The sequence below is a fragment of the Falco biarmicus genome, chromosome 1 (assembly GCF_023638135.1).
Source record: "Falco biarmicus isolate bFalBia1 chromosome 1, bFalBia1.pri, whole genome shotgun sequence".
Taxonomy (NCBI): Eukaryota; Metazoa; Chordata; class Aves; order Falconiformes; family Falconidae; genus Falco; species Falco biarmicus.
Window position 1 is genome coordinate 102,502,165 of NC_079288.1, and position 17,578 is coordinate 102,519,742.

At 42.5% G+C, this 17,578-nt stretch overlaps 1 protein-coding gene across 2 annotated transcripts in view; it reads left to right on the top strand.

The window, feature by feature from the left end:
- Positions 1 to 17,578, top strand: part of ADAMTS3 (ADAM metallopeptidase with thrombospondin type 1 motif 3) — a 134,808-nt gene that overhangs the window by 45,419 nt on the left and 71,811 nt on the right. For both annotated transcript variants that reach the window (XM_056354428.1, XM_056354420.1), the window contains exon 4: positions 2,441 to 2,597. In XM_056354428.1, coding sequence (XP_056210403.1) covers positions 2,441 to 2,597 — 157 coding nt within the window. The remainder of the gene's footprint in view (positions 1 to 2,440; positions 2,598 to 17,578) is intronic.

Here is a 17,578-nt window from a genome sequence, read left to right on the forward strand (position 1 = left end):
CCTTTTACAGCAATGCACACCCATTCTCAAAAATATAATTGTGGCTCTTTGTAGTTTTAACACAGACAAGGAAAAGCTGGGAAGCAAAGCCAAGCTTCGCTTTTGCAGTGAATGCTGATTTTGGATAGAACTACTTCCAACTCACGGGCAACAGCTTCCTAGAAAATGAGTAATTTACAAAAAAATCTTTATGCCAAGACAAGGTCTACACCAGTAACATAGCAACTGTAGGTACAAAACTTAGTTTTGCTCAGAAAAATGGCAAGCAAATAGCCATTAGAATACAAAGGGGACTTATTAATTCCCAGTCTAATTATGTGTACTAGCCACATGTAAAACTGACTTGTGATGCTAACCTGAGTTATTCCAACCAAAAATCTCACTTACTGCTGCTACTCACGTAATGAAAACGAAGGAAGAATGTCTTATTTAGGTTGATATAGTTTAGCAATGCTTCAAGAAATTCATTAACTGAAAACTGGAGTGTAGATGTATGAAAACACACAGAGCATGGAAAGCCTGTGGTGGGGTACTCTTTGTGACATTTTGAATGTTTTTATTAAAAAAATTCTTTTTATACTCTGTCATGTACCTTCACAATTCTGTCTACTGGTATTGGACAAATTATCTAAGCTTAGACTATGGTAATCTCAATTTTTTTGGGGAAAAAAATATCCGTTTAGGATTGCCATAAATAAATTTGATGGCATTCAGAGCTGGAGCATGGAACTGCACCTGTACCTCCTCCAATGAGGCTAGGGAGGCCCTGGAGCAGTTTGCAGACCTGTCAGGATGGTCTCCTTCGGGTTTTGTGTTGGTTTGTTGTTTGTTTGGTTTTTGGTTTTTTTTTTCCCTGTTGTTCATACTTTGTATGCATCTATGGTTGTAGTCAAAGCCAGAACTGTAATTCCTACTTTACATGTTGTGAAATCTTCAGTTGCAGCATTACAGTAACTGCGTGCTCCTGTAGGGGTTTCTTTGGTTGGAAAAAATGCATGCATCAGCTATAGTGAGCAAGCAGCAGCTGTTAATGTCCTGCCCTATTTTATACTTACAGAGTTATATATGTATACACACACACCAGACCTAATCTTACCCATGGGACTGATGCAGGTGGGCTGGGAACAGGTGTTTTCACATGCCTTGGTTTTTAGCTGAGCAGAGCTTGTGCCTCGACTCCAGAGCAAAAAAAACATTGCTGGAGTTTTACTGTCAGTTGGCCGTGGGGCCAACACACCAGCCAACACCGTCAGTGCCTGCACCTCTGCAGAGGCTGTGCGGGGCAGGGCTCGGGTGAGCTTGCACTGTCTGCATTCCCTGCCCTCGGCGAGACAGCCTCAGCCACAGGACCGTGTCCGTGGGATCCAGTGGGTCAGGGGATGTGCTCTGGTAGCCATCCCCAGACCGCTTACTTGCAAGGAGGAGAACATCACTATGTAAAGGGAAGGTCATAGGGATAACGCTTGCTAGTAGCTGCTCTGCTACATTTCATACAATTGTTCATATTTTGTATGTTAATGTCTTTGATAGTAACTTGCAGACTTCTCAAAATATATATCCCTTTGGTGTTTTCCAGTATTTTCAAATATTTTGTAGCCATTTTCCCTTTACATGATGTTCTTGCTTTCACTGGCTGTGCTGGAAGTTTAGTCTTGCTGCCCTTAGGTACAAGCAGGGGATTTTAAGTGACTGTTTCCTTGAGTGTATCGCCAGATTTCCTTCACTGTTATTTACTGTGATTTATGTTTGAGTGCCAGCAAAGAAATTTTTCCTCCTGAGCATGAGTGTCTCTTCCCTTAAACTGGACTTAATGCAGGTGTGACTTAACTCCAGTGAGTTTAATTGTGGTAATCACCAGGATAAATCTGCCTTGTCTGCAAACCTGTCCCATGGCTTTTGTAGGTGGAAGACATAAAGAGAAAGGCTTTTGAAGAATTGTCAATAGCTACATAGTTATAGGTTAGAACACTATGTGTTCATTTAAGTAGGAAACCATATGGCTTCTGCTGATTTTAATGAAGTTCAGTGAAGGGCCTGAGCCACAAGGCGTTCAGAATATATATGGGTTAAAGATTAGCAGAACGTTGCAGTACACAGTGCTCAGCGTGCCATGCTTAGATTACAGGACAGCTGTGTATAACATGCAAATGGTAAATTCCTGTATGACTTTAGTCTTAGTTGTGTTTTTGAAGGGGTAATGCATCGCATTTGTAAACCAGATCTTCCCTTAATGCCAGATGAATATCCCCAGAGCACAGAGGGATATCACCTCTGCAAGAAGTCCATGCAAAGCAAACACAGTGGTAATTTGAGTCCTACAGTGCATCAATATGCTGAGTGTTTCATGCTTCGCCCCTCCTGATATTTGTTTTTAAAGCAGCAGGCCAGGTCTTTAGGCTCTCAAATGACATATTGGCATGCTTTCTCTCTTCCTCACCAGGCTGGAATGATAAGAACTGATAAGGATGAATACTTCATTGAGCCTTTGGAAAGAGGAAAGCAAATGGAAGAGGAAAAGGGAAGAATCCACATGGTGTACAGGCGATCAGCTGTAGCGCAGCATCACACCGATATCCTCCCTGATGTCCATACAGAAGGTACAGTAGCCCTGTGTTGATGGTTTAGAAATCTGTTCCATGTAGCTTTTGAAAGAGGCAGGTTTGACTGTTTGAAAAGGAAGCCTTTACATGCTTTGCTGAAATATGCCATAAGTCATACACGCAGTTTCTCTGCCAGGAGCAGCACATGTGCACTTTCATCTAGGAGAACTGAACTTGGCCATGAAGTGTTCTCATCAAGAAATGCTGAAAAATGTTTGGGTTTTCCTTCCTTAAACCAAAAACAAAGTTTGTACTGATTTAAGTGGAAGCAAGTCTGAGCCCTGCTCTGTCACTTCAGCTGACACCAGCAGGGCTGTACCCCGAGTTCAGCATGGCCTTGGCCCCCGTCCCACTGAGTCCCCGGTGGGAATCTGATGTTGATAAGATATTGTGGAACATGAGATGTTGATGGAAATACTCATATGACTTCAATGTTTTAAGTTGTTACTAAGGCTCACCTGCCCATACAACTTTTATGTGAAGATTGGGTCCTATTTCTTTCTGAGTAATAGTTTAATTGTGCCAATGACTGACACTGTTTACCTGCTTCTACTGGTTGCAATTAACACAGTTTGAAGGCAGTTGTGTTTTGACTTATCCAGGGATTCCCTTTGATCTTCAAGATAATGTGGTTGGTCCATCTGAGAATAATTATTGTGTAGTTGAATCCATTTGCATGTACATCCCTGCCCCCCCCCCCCCCCCCCCCCCCCCCCCCTTTTAATATTACACAAATCCTGGCAAGCTAACACATTGCGTAGTGAATGTTGAGGTTTTTGATGCCGTGGGCTGAGGATGAAAGAGGTGGCTCCATTCCCCTTCAGTGCTCTCTGCCTTTTTTCAGCATCTCTCAGCTTCTCATATTTCTGTTCTTTCTTTCTGTTCCCACGTTCTTGGAACTTAAAGGGGTTTGAGAAGAACTACTGCATACAATACAGAGAAGTAGAGTTAGAGACTAATATTAAACAGAGAGGAATCAAGCAGTCCTCCTTTGCTAGTCCTCACAGACTTAAATTATTTGATGTGATTTTGGAATCTTGTCTGAACCACCCAGGCTCATTGACTGGCTCTTCTCCAAGACCTGTGCTGCCAAAGGTACTTTGCTTTTGGTACACCAACAAGGTCATTCAAATCTAGCTTGTGCATCTCAGTTGTGTGATCGACTGGACAGTGCTAAATAAGCCTTTGCGGTAGCGGCAGTGGCTCAGCACTATGTTTCTGCATTGAACCACTTTGTCAGCTGGGCTGGCAGACTCAGACCATGGTTGGGCACAGTGCATGCTTGATAATGGACCTTCTGGGTCTGCTTTGGTCAATTCAGCATCTCTTACAGGTTTTCATGTGCTGACATGTACATAGTTTGAATCCATGGAAGCCTTTGCAAATCTCAGGTAGGTATGACTTGGGGAAGGTTGGCAGGAGCACGCAACAGCTGAGACAAATTATATTTCTAAAAAGCACATCATCATACTTGAAGATTAATGAGACAGTAACACCTGAATGATGAGTCCTACCTCAGAATCATTGAATGTTGTTTGGGATTTGGCCAGTCCTTTGAGGGTCTTCTCTTCAGCATCTTCCCATCCTCATTTGGTTAGAGGGAGCACTTGGGAACAGGAGCTAGCTACCTTTTTGTAACTTACAAAAAGTAACTTTTTGTTAGTGTCAAAGCCATGTGTCTGTAGCTCATTTCTTGTCTATCAAGAAGTTCAGACCAAAAAGGCTGGTTTCTTGTAGACTACTTTATTTCCATCTTTTTGGCAGAGGGGACCTGTTTCTGTGATGCTGTGCACTGTTATTTTAGCATTTGTCTGGAAAAGATCTATGCAGTACATAATACAGGTCGTCTTGGCAAGTGGAACCGAGAACCAGAAAGGTGGATATGGATGCCTTGAGGGCATTCCATGAGAAAGGAGCATCATGCAGGGAACCAGAACTTGATCAAACACAGACAGATGAAGGGAATTTGCTGCATCCCATATAGCGCTGAGAAAGATACAGCTTTTTATTTTAAATGGAAGTGGAGGGCATGAGAGAAGAGAGGTGCTTGTGTCTGCCACTTGATTACAAGGCTTGCCAGTCTTGTCCTGACACAGCTGAGTGTAGTGTGATGTTCCTGGGAGTGCTCTGAAGCCCAGACAGTGCTCTTGAGAGCTGGGCTGTGCAGATCCTGGCTTACCAACCACAGCCTTTGGCTGTGGTGCAGTCCAGCAGTCTGTGTCCATGGTATGCTCTCGTAGGTGTTTTTACTGATGTATCACATACATGTTCATATGAAACATCTCTATATTTCAACTTCTGTGATACAAAATCTGACAATTAAGGAACCCAACCCAGGCCTGTTGCTTTATTATTAGTAGTATTGTCTATCATCTGCAAGCTAGTTCTCCTCCCTCCATGTTCTTTCATAATTTTAAATGCATATTCAAGGAAAACTTCACCCGCTTTTGTACCACTGCGCTTACAACTAACTGGTGCATATGTTTTTAATTTAAACTTCCTAGAGTCATCGCCATAGATTTCTGGATAACTCATATGCAAAACCATACCTAGCTGAAGGTGCCTGGTGATGACAAGGTATGGTCCAGTCCTATAGACCATGCAGCTTCTTGTGGTAGGAAAAGAGGGGTGGTTTATGATTCCTAGATTGCAGCCACATTTTAACTGAGTTCTATTCCTGTAAGACACCCAGACCATTCGTCCCAAAAGCTTATATTCTTGGATAAAACCTTACCTAACGTGAAATAATTGCTACTACAAAATAGAAAAATATTGTATGGGATTTTTTGCTTCCATGTTTATGTATTCTGGCGCTATCTTGGTTTTGCTAATCTGTAAGGTCATTTACAAGATCAGGCGAGTGGTGCTTGCATGTCCATATCTGTGCCTGTTGAGCTAAAACAAACGTGCAAATCTTATTAAAGTTTGTCTTTACAGAAGATTTTTAACCTTGTTTCCAATGGACATTATAGAAAAAAATCCTCTTGATTATTGCCTTGCCAAACGGTTCGATGTACTAGACAAACTGCTTTTTTCTATACAGCTCATTTTCAGTTTAAAAGTGGCCAGAGAACCTCTCAACAGCCCACGTGTAAGAATGTCAGCTGATCCTGGCACAGATGAGAGTGTGGCATGCCTACGCTTTTGTGAGAGTGCTGTAGATGTTGCAGCTACTGTTGGTATCTTGAACTTTCTCCTGAGGAGGTTTCTTAAAACATGTTAGATGAGTTTTCTTCTAGAGATGAGCTTCCATTGGTCTTAATTTTCAGATGTGTCTAAAGGTCTCTTTTTGCCAGTGCATTGTGAAAACTGGAAGACTTTCTGATCTTTCCTGTTTTTCAAGGAAAAAAGTTAGATGGAGGCTGGCTAATTTTCCCTCCTGTTTTTTTCAGGAACTTTTCAGCTGAAGTGATTTCTTTGCTTTTAGCACCTTCTGTTAATGTTGACTGAGCCCCAGTTACTGACTCCTCCCAGCTGGGTAAATCATGATCTTTATTGTACTATTATCCTTATGAGGAATATGTATGGCCTGTGCGATGGGTTAATGTTATGGCTTTTCTAACTAAATAAATGGTAAGCATTACTCATGTTCACAGGAAATCTCTCTTACTTGCTTTTGACAATTTAAAGCTTCTGCACACATTTCAGTTCAGGAAATAGATCTGGCAATTAAACCACTGTAAAACAGTTTGCAGTGGTTAAGTAGTCTGCAACATAAAGATGCATGAAAATCTTTATCTTCTCTGCCCCTGCTCCCCACCCCACATGCCCAGGGCAGAGGCAGAAATGCGGAGTACAGTCTGCTGGCGGTTTAGAAGTTCAGCTGATGCAGACAACAATCCAAGGTTTCAGTAATAAATGACAGATGACTCAAGGAACTAGACATTAAGATAAAAAAGTACTTAACATTGTTGTCAGTGAAGTTGTTGTAAAAACTGGGAGATGTGTAAAAGCCCTCCTCCACAAAGAAGTAGGACATGCTGCGCTGTGTTCTCTTAACAAGAAGTCGGTTTTATAAGATGCTATTGTCATGCAAGAGTCCAACTCCAGCTATACGGAAGAAGCTCTCAGTCTCATGGGACATATGGTATTCCTGCAGGATTTTATAACATTTGGGAATTTGTTGGATTTTTTCATTCAGGTGGAATGAGCATAGGAGCTCTAAGCCAAAAAACCTACCATCTGAAGAGCAAGGTTTCAGCACAAATTGCAATGCAGCAAAGCATTTATTGGTTCAGGTGCTGTGTTCTCATAGAAATAAGCACGCGTGTATGATCTATCTACTCCCCTGTCCTGTTTTTCTGTAGTGCAGTTATTTGTGACACAGTTTCAGCAAGCTTTCTTAGAAAGGTGGGAACCAGAAATCTGGGTTTCTGGAGAAGATACTAGGATGCCTCATGCTACTGGATCATGTGGGTTTAACCTTTCCACTTCTGCAGCACCCTAACCCTAGCCCTGAAGCAGCACCCTGTGCTGATCCCTATTTATGGTATCCATGTCTATCTACAGCCTCTTCAGGGAGTGGCATGCACCACCCTGTTGTTTTCATCATCTGCTTTGTGTAGAGATTGGTTTCCTTAGAAGTGCGTTATATGAAACACTCAAGAAATCAGGTGGGAAATCCTGCCTCATTTATTTGAGGAATGCTGTAGGATGATAAATCCGTTAACATGTATGGATAGCCTTTGGTTTTCCTTCCCTCTACATGCCTGTGCTAGGAGGAGTGCTGGGGAGCTTCTGCATCTTCACACACTGAAACACTGAAATGCTTATGCAGCCTTTTTTTTTTTTTTAAGGTTTTGGTTTGGGGAGGGGGAGCTTAACCTTTTTGATTAACCACAGGGAAGAGCCCCTCAGCACTCTTAGCAGAAGATGGGAAGAAATGGGAGTATTTCAGAAAGAAAAGTGAAACGATAAGATAACACATGCTGCTTTTTTTTTTTTTCTTTCTTGCTTTTTATTTTTTTTATTTCATCATCCCTCAAGTTAAGGAGCTGGAAATATATACCAGCAGCTGAGCCTTTAAAGAGAGGGTACATATATCCTTTGAACTAGTGGGCATTTGGTTTTTTTGTGTGTGCACCCAATTTAGACTTTTTGAAGGAACCCTTCATTAATTACTGCCTTTTTATACCTTACTCTTTTCAGTCATTCTGTTGTGAATATGATCTGTTGCATATAAATGGCCCTGAACATTTGGTAGTTGTTTTAGGCTCAAAAATGCCAATGCCTTCACTCTGGAATTGGGGAAATACAGATAGTTTTCCATATTTTGACAGACTGGTAGCAGGAGTGATTATTTGTGTTTCATGGGTAATCTATCTGCTAATTCAAAGGATGCTTGGTTTTACTGTATTTCTTGGAACCTGATTTTTCTTCTGCTAACGTGAGACAATGCAGGGACCTGCAAGAAGTAGTAGGTCTTGACTTGTTAATGTTAAAATAATTTCTAAAAGCGTCAGTCTAATCGGTATGTGTGGTCCCCATTGCACGGCGTAAGCCTGTTTGCTGGTTTGAAGTGCTGAGCTCGGGTTAGTTCTGGACAGAGGAAGCTCTTCCTCTCCTGCAGGATGGTAGCCAAGGCCTCCCCTGGGAAGTCCCAGCTATTGAAAACCACTTAAATGTAGTAGGATGTGACGCAGCATCAACGAACGTCAAGTGGATTTCTTCGCTGGGAACAGAAAAGACTCTTGAATATTCTTCCTTGTGAAGAACTGGGTCAGACAGGAATCATGCAGAAAACCATGTGAAAACTAGTCAGCTCATAATGTTTAATGTAATAGTGACCTGGAATGACAATACTCGTACCAGATTTTCAAAATAATGTATACTGTCCTAATTTTTGTCTGAGTTTGAGAAAATGATTGAGAGCTGATATCTGTGCTCAGAAGTGAGGTGGAATCAACCGTCATGAACCTGGGAGGAAAGAATGAATGAACAGGTATGTGCTTACAGCAAGTGACGATGAGTTGGGACAGGCTGCTCAGGCTACAGGAGACCTTGTTAGGCTTGATAGGAATATAGAGAATAGGTGGCACTCAGATTTCCTTGAAATTCCCAGTTAATGCAGCGTGCTTTTGCTTGGCTTGTGCTGGAAGAGAAACACAACCCAGAAATGCATTTATGGACAGCAAGGACTTAGCAACCCAGTAATCCTAATGAATCTTTTCAGCTTTAGAAAAGGTGATGGGTGCACAGAGGGAGTAGGGAGGTATTCTTTCCACTGCCAACAGCCTCTGACCATCCGTTAATCTGGTAGTATGAAAGGGGGGGAACTCCTAGTTTGAGCTTTGAGGGGTTGCCATGTTTAACCTACCAAATGGTTATTGTTACACTGGAATGAGAGAGCTCCTTAGAGAATAACCCTTTTCTGAAGTACTGCTACTTTAGTGTTGTCCATGTCTGGTCCTGTATCAAGGTAATTTATGCAAGGCTTTACACTATTTCTGAAAATATTTTAAGTAGTTGCTCTACTGTGAAAAGCTCTGTGACTTGGCATCCCCTGCTAATGCAGACATACCTTGTGGGGCAGCAGTTTGCAGGATGCCACTAAGCATAGCTATAGCATTTGTCTACTTTATACGGTCACTCATCTGGGGAGCAGAAAATGCTCTGCTTGCTGTGTGTCGATGCTCAGTAAGAACACTGTGCCAAGCAAGGAGGAGGTAGTCATACAGCTTTTGAGGCCACTTTTTTTTTTTTTTTAAGACACTGGATGTTTGTTTTTAAACATCTGGGATGAGCATCTGGTTAGGTGTAGTCTGGGAATCCTATCATAGAGCAGGATGATCTCTAGAGTTCTTCATGGGTGTAAATATGCACCACTGTCTCCTAATGGCTTTTCCATATTAGATTGCCCTGGGATGACATTTTGTAAGCTTGACTTCCCTGGTAATGTAGTCTTGATCCTAAAGACACTGAACATCTGTGCTTCTCATTTCACTTGAGTACTACAGGTACTCACCATCAGTGTTCACGTCATGAGTGTTATTCCCAAATAAGGTCTGCTAAAGAAAAAATACTTACTCTTAAGGGCAAAAAGAAACAAAAATCAAAAGACCACATATTGAGGGCAAAGGGTCTGGGGGACAGAGAGCAAACAAGCTACACATACAAAGCTAAAACTAGAAGAATGTATAAGACTGTCATGTTAAAACATCATTTAAATGAATCTTTAAGATTTTATCACCAAAACAGCTTTTTCGCTGAGGAGCGGAAAGAAATGCTGTCTCAATGAGCCTGAGTTGGAAGGGTTTGTAAGTATAGTGATGATATCAGTCTGTCTGGACAGGATGAAAAGGATCTGTTCTCCTTTGTCAATAATCTGACAGACATCACCAAGATGTGGGATCATTAACCTTATTCCTTGAAAGCATTCAAGAAACAATAGAAACAGGCAAAGAACTGTAGAGGTCAGGATCAAATTTATACCCAGGAGGCCTTCTTTGCAAGCTCTACTGAATCAGGCTCAGGAGTGTGGTAAAATAAAATCCAAATTGTATTTCTCAGAAGCATAGAAGCTTGTTCCAAGTCCACTGGAGTCAGTGAGGAGGCTCAGATTTACGTCAGTGGGCTGATGCGGCAGGTTTTGGATCATATTCTGCTTGAGCTGATCATGAAGAGTTTGATTTATCTTTCCTCCTGTTCATTCACTTATTATTTCTTTCCATGCACTTTTGTTTCGTATAGTATAATGATGACAACCAACCTTAAGCTTGGAGGTTACACAGAATGTTAAGTTACTCAAAGTTTTCCTGTTTTATCTCCCTCTTCACATCATAGCTTTTTTTTTTTTAAATGACAAACTATTCACCCAGAGAGCACTTCAGATTAAAGTATTTCTGTAATTACTTCCTAACAGTGGGAAACAAGGAATAGGAGCCTTTATCTCCCAGCTTCCTTTCAGAATTTTCATTTTCCCTAAAGAACCAAAGTGCTTGTGTGGCTGATGGGGTTGCCATGGCACTGGGTTCGAATGTCTTTGTCCCAGGTGGGAAACATGTAGGAGGAAGAAATGATTTGGGAATTGCTCCTGGTTGCCTGGGAATGAAACCCTGGAATAGAGGTAGAAGAATGGGAAGACTATTGCCTGCTTTGAAGACCTCCCTCGGCACTTCCCCAGGCACATTAGTGTTTCTTAGAGACGTCGTCATGCCAGGAGGTGCCTGAACTTTTTCTCAGCAGAATTTCTCATGACCTGTGTTCTGACGGAGGATATTTTAGATACTGCTCAGCACACCACACAAGTTCGTGCATCAGTAATGACAGGGAAGACGGAACTGATTTCTGTGGAGACTTAGTACACCACGTTTTGTCACATGCTCTCTTACAACATAGGCATTCTTGTGTAAGTTTTGTTGATGGCGATAACCTGTGCATGTACTCATCTAAAGACATCCTGCCTCTTTTATCCAGAGCTGCTGGAGCTTTTGCTTTTAAATCAGCCATCTTCTATAAAAGTGAAACTTAATAGGATTCATTGAAGTTCTTGATGGAATATTGGTGTGTGGAGTTAGGTTTTGTCTTGCTTTTTCAGGTAACACTTTGCTTAATCGAAAGAAAGGTAGTCAGCAAAGTACTTCACAAACAGGAACAGCACGGCATGGTACAAAGGAAAATGAGTACTGTTTTTTTTTACAATACATGGAGGGAAAAGAGAAGGGATCTGAAGAGGAGGAGAAGTGGGAGGAAACATAATGAGAAAACCATCAAGCACTTCTAGAAATGGAAGTAGATGAGTAATATCTCTGAGTGTAATGGAATTACAGCCCTCTCCAAGGGTTGGAGTGTGCCTTTGCACCGCAGTGCTCTCAGCCTGGTTAGGCATAACCTGAACTAGATTTAACCTCCCTTGCTTGTGTATCCATGTCAGTCAGTACAACTGTGGGATACAAGAAGCTGCCTGCGTGTATTATTGGATTCTACAGAGCCACTGTGGCTTTGGTCTCAACCCAGAATGCCCCCTGGTCAGCACGGCCTGGGATGCCTGTCCTCTGTCAGCTTTTGTATGGAGCGCTAGCCGATGGTTTCGTTTCAGATCTGCTGTCTTTGCCCTCAGAGCTCAAGGCTGGGCTTGGCCCACTTGACCTCAAGTGGAGTTTGGGATTTGTCTTGTATTTGGCAAGTGTCTTTGGGTTAGTATTTCCTGTCTCTCCTCTCTTTTTTTACTGATACCTGTCACCAGAGCCATACAGGGAGACTGGACAGTTGGGTATGGAGTTGGCTTAGTGAGGTGTTTTTCCTCCCAGTTCAAGTCAACTCGGTATCATGTATTTTCACACATGTGCTGGGTAGTGCAATTTAGCAATTAGTTGCCAGAGCTCCATAAGGAATGCTAGTGTCTTCCTGTATGCAGTTATTTACATTCCCCTTCAAAAAATAAAACCAACCCAATTCTTCCCTTAGATGAACTTCGAAAATCTGGGATGTGAATGTAGAAGAATTAAGGTGCTTGCCTGTAGACTGTGAATTAGACACTGTGTTCTGAGATGTCTCTCAGTCGCCTTTGTGCAGCTATCTGTGTGGCCTCTATGGCTCATTGTTTTGTAAAATCAAAGCATGGTAACTCAGCAGTTGTTTTCAATATTTCCAAGGATGGAGATCCCACAGCCTTTCTGAGCCCCTCTTTCAGTGTTTGATTACCCTTGTTATGATGGTTTCCCCACCCCCCCAACTAATTGGAATTTCCCTTGTTCCAACTAATGTCCATTACCTCTCATCCAGTAAAAACTTTTTGAACAGTCATGATCACTGCGTCCAGACGTTCAGGAGGCAATGAGGTATCTGGGTGTTTCTTGGCAGATTCACTACCCGTCTTTGTTTTTTCACAGTTGATTTAACAATTGCTCTGCATGAAAGGTTGAGTTAATATAGAAAAAATGCATTTCCATGAATCATAACTGGACACGTGAGACAACAGGGCTGAAAAGTGTACGCTGTCAACAAGCAGAGAACATAATCTGCTGTGATCAAACAGGAGGTCTGGGGCAAAGCTAGGAACAGAAGAACATGTTTGCTACAGATACTCATCCCTGCTGTTAAAATGAGTTGTAAGTGTTAGTAACATGTACCTTGAATATAATTTCAATGCATCTAATAAATTGTATTAATGAAGTGCACCGCTTCACACCTGCTGCACTGCTCATCGGTGAGGCTGTGGTAATGAAGCTAAGGTTCAGAGTGATGCAGCACTTGGGGAAAGAGTTTCTTCATGGGAGCCAGATAATTATAAAATTAAATGTAAATATAAGATCCGTAGTTTCTGCTGTACAGGCTTTATCCTGTTTGCACTGAAACGTGTATGAGTAAAAGAAAACCCAGACTTCATAGCTGAGAGAAAGCTTGTAAAATTTTTTTTAAGAAAGAAAAAAACTGTAGCAGGAATGGATCAAAAAGCACTAGAAAGTGACTTATGCACTTGGTCTGTGTCAGGGAGGTTGCGCTTACCTCCTGATGATGGGAGTAGGGACATCCATCTGTTTAAGTCGTCTTCAATTCTTGGCAATAACAAAGGGAAAAATATTCTTAAATAAAACCAAGGATAAAGGCTTGATTCCAACTGCAGGCACCCAAAGCCAGAGTAGTAAAACACACAGAAATCTGTATGAAGGGAAAATTGAACAAAAAGTGGATGAAGATCAGTACATGCGACTTGCAGCCATTCCAAGGCTTATACACTTTCCCAACAAAAATTCCTTATGCCCCCGAATTACATAGGAAGTAGAAAAATTTCAATGGCTAGCAGAGATTTTGAAATATTCTGTAAGGAGCTGTTCCCATGTGCTTCGTGTCAGCTCTGAGCAGCTAACTTGCTGGAGATGATGCTTTTCAGAGCAGTGTGATTCCCCGAATGAGATTCATAGTGTCAACTATACATGTAGTGAAAGAATAAACGGCTCTTGCCGAGATTTCCTCTCTGCTGCTAGTTTTGTTCCTGTTGTTTGAGGTGGGAGGCCAGGAGAAGCTTTGAAGGGAGGAATAAAGTTAATATAAGTAAACAACTGTCAAAAGTGCGGGTCAGCATTGTAGAACTGAGCTTCCTGGCTGAGGCAAGAAGTACTTGTTTCTGCCACTGAGTTCTGTAAGAAAGCTGCATGTGAGGTGGTTAAAAATGCTGTGAAGCTGGCTGGTAGCGATGAGAGCAGAGGGACCAGTGTGGTGGCACCTGGCAGTGCATGGAAGGGTGATGCCTCCTGTGAGCTCTGGCCAGCCCTCTGCCTTGCCCCAGCTCCGCTCATCTCCAGCTGTTCCACTAATGGAAAGCAGAAGAGCTGCCTTATCATGATGAATTTATGTGAATTAGAGGTCAGGAACATGAGGAAATGAATCCTCCCACAGTTTGCGGGGGCTGGTACTTGTTTATGTGTTTTACATGCGCATCATACAAATTTAGTACTGAAATGTGATATTATGAGAGCACTGAGGGACTCTCACTGAAAGAAATGCTTCTCTTTCAGTCAGTCTCTGTTCCACAGTTGACTTTCTTAACCTATGTCTTTGGTGGGAAAATGAATTAAAATGTAGCCATTTGTGTCATAATATAAAATGCTGATTTTCAGGCCATATGCCTGTTGCTGGATTTTCTTCTCCTGAATTTTAAGCAGTTTGGGCATTATTCCCTACTGTGAGACGCCTGGTTTTAATGGGCTTGTAGCTCAGTGTATATTTAGAAAGATTTTCAGAAATGCAGGAATAGGTAAGAATCCAAACCGAGGGGGAACTAGGCAACTTAATTCAGTTCCTAGCTTTGAAAATTTCTGGGTACAATGTGGTCATCCCAGGTTTATAATAAAGAAGAAGGAAAAGTGGTCTTTTGTACTTCCAATGAGTGATTCGGATGCTTGCAGAGACTGGCTGGCAGGCTGTGCTCCTCCTTGCCATGGTACATTTCCTCTGCAAGGGTCTTGTGGGGTTCCTGCCTGGTGACTCTTGCCGTAACTGCATGTATTGCACCAAGATGTCCCCTGGGGCTCACAGCATGCTTCCGTTTGTCCCTCTAAAGTGCTGCATAGATGATAAGAGTAAACTTACCTTGTTTGTCTTACGTGGGATGACACAGTATTGGGCAACTGGAGCTGATAGGAATGCACATGGAAATGACTAACGTGAGAACATCATCCTTGCAGTTAATTGTGCTCCCAGCAGACCAAGTTTCTTCAGATCCATTTCTGGGTTACAGAAGCACATAAATCTTTCCAAAATGCAATAGTAAAACACCACAGAGTACAGCATGACCCAGCTGTTGTTGCTATGAAAACAGTGGGCTTTTTTTGCCAGATACGCCTTGCTTAATAATTGTTTCGAGTATTCTAATAACATGGGATAAGATTGTCAAGATAGTTAGGATTCTGGAGGTTATTAAAAGGCACACAAGTCTTGAGTCTGCAATTTGGGTTGAAAGAGAGCGAATTGCTATCTCAGGGAAGCTGACTTCTCCTGCCATAATGAAAGGGAGAGGCTGACCTGTGGGAAATCTGGGTTAGACTGTCAAATACTGTGTGGTTTGGGAAGAAAACCCAGTGAGTGATGAAGAGCTTTGCTGACTTGTACCTTTAGGAGTAGCCAAGGAAAGCTTTTTGTTTGTGCGTTTTCCTTTGCAGCATGACTGGCGGTGCCTTCTTTTTAAACATTCCCTGGAAAAGTCTGAGGACATGTCTGGAGGAGACATGCAAGTAACGGGTCGGGTGCCTCTCTGGTGTATCCTTGGAGTCTGAACTCCAGCCAGATCACAAGCAGGCTGCTTCATCTGAAAACATGAGTGATGTGTGTGCCAGAGAGCAGGTTTATCCCAGACCAGAGTGGATTAACTAAATGACTTGTAAGGCTAATGAAAGTAGAGTTGATATGCAGTTTTCTGTCCTGGCCTTTCCTCTCTGCTTTTCTGTAAGTCAGGGAAAAAGGACTGTGTGGGACTCAGCAGGCATTGCACTTCAGAGGCCTTTCTCATACTTGAATATTTGCTTATGCTGGGCTCGTGACTTGAATCAGTAGGTAAAAGCTCTCCTTTCTTTTGTTAATGGTAAGGGACTCTGTCCATTGGGTGGCAAGAAACAGTAACATTTTCCTCCTCCCATGTTTCTGCATGGGGTGCCTAAATGTGAACCTAGGCACCTGAAAAAATTGGGTTCATGCACTCACACCCTCCATGGAGGACAGGGAGCAATGGGGTGTGAGTGCTTCTCTGAGGCACTGTCATCTCAGGTCTGTGCTGGGATAGACACAATGCTGAAAAGATCTTGGTCAGATCTTAAAAACATCTTAATCTAAACCAGACCTTTTATACACCTTTGCGTGCTCTTCCTGCTTCCCTCATGCTTCTTTTTCCAGAAACTTTACAGAACTCATAGACTCATTTAGGTTGGAAAAGACCTTTAAGATCATAAAGTCCAACCATTAACCCAACACTGTGAAATCCACCACTAAACCATGTCCCTGAGCACCATGTCTACAAATTTTTTTAACACCTCCAGGGATGGTGATTCCACCACCTCCCCAGGCAGCCTGTTATATGCTGCCTATTAAAGCCTAGCTATCTGAGGGTGAGGTGGTGCATCTACTCATGCACTTAAAACAGCTCTGTAGACCCACTGGTGAATTCGAGAGCCTGCATCCACTGTGTTTCTTCACTGTAATGTGCAGGCAGCTGCTCTGGTGTCTTTGTTTCTACTTGGGAACTGGTCAGCTATTGCTAAACATGGGTTCTGGCCCTTTAAATAACTTTTTATTTGCTGCAGGAACAGAACAGAATCACAGATTTTTCCTGAATAAAGCTTCAGGGTTGTTTGCTGCTTTTTTCCTAACAGACAGCAGAAGATCCTCTGCTTGTGTCTTTGTAAAGGCCTGTGAATCATGGAGCAGCTATGCTAAAAAGGATCACAACTTGCCATGGTCCTGTGTTAATGAAGCTGCCTTACAGAATTAAAGTCAGTGGTCTGAATTAGTGTCGCCTGTATGTTAAAGAGCGTGTTGGAGACAGCAGTACAATCTGATTGCTTGTAGATTTGATGGTAAGAGAAAACATCAGAAAGTGTTCTCAAGTTCCAGGAAAGATTGTAGTTGCACTTTTCTTTCCTCAGCACTGTATCTGTTAGCAACATTAAGGTAACAGGTAATAGTGACTCTATTAACTATTCATCAACGCCAAAGAGTGATGTGGCAGTCAGTGACAGGTTTGCAGCTGTTTCCTGCCCTGGAGCATCTCATTAATCCTCTGGGCCTGAAGTTTTTGGGTGTGTTTTCTTCCTTTCATATGAAGGTTATTGTTGTAATAATTTACTAATTCAGTATATACTCTGCTCCATTACACTCAGTCTCCTCTTGAATGTGTTTCAGTAGCGCTGCAAAGCAGTGTGCCTATATTGGAGATGGTCCACACATGCGGGTACTGAAAGTCTGCAGTTTTTAGGATGCTGGTTTCTGCAGTCCACCATTCCTGCTGGCAACAATGGACCAAATGGGAATGAGCTGCCTCCAGGGCTCACCTTGGACCAGGTCTGTGGGAGCACTCACCACCCAGCTACCATGGCCAGCTGGCCAGATTACTGCCTGGCATGCACCTACGGCTCTTGTCCACAACAGGAGTGCCGGGAGCGAATTTTCTCCGAATCAAAGGGTTTGTCCAGCATTGTCCCAAGTGGTGGGACCCTGAGTCGTATTGCCTCCTGCCTCTCCCAGCAGCTCTGCTGGGGTAGGAAAGGGGTATACTGGATCATGTCAGTTAGAGGGGACACTGGGGAAGAGAAGAAGCTGTTGAGGATGTTCCTTCAGAGCTCTGAAAGCAGCTTGAGCAGAACCACTGGGGATGGTTGCGGACTTCTCTACCAAATATTGCAGTCCTGGTTGGCCTCTAAAAATATTTTATTTTAATTTTTTAAAAAATTAAAATTTCCAAGAACAGCTGGCCCTAACGAGGCTGTGGGTTTGAGGTGGTTGTGCCCCTTAAAAAGCAGAAAACCTAAACCAACCGACAAACCTTTCTG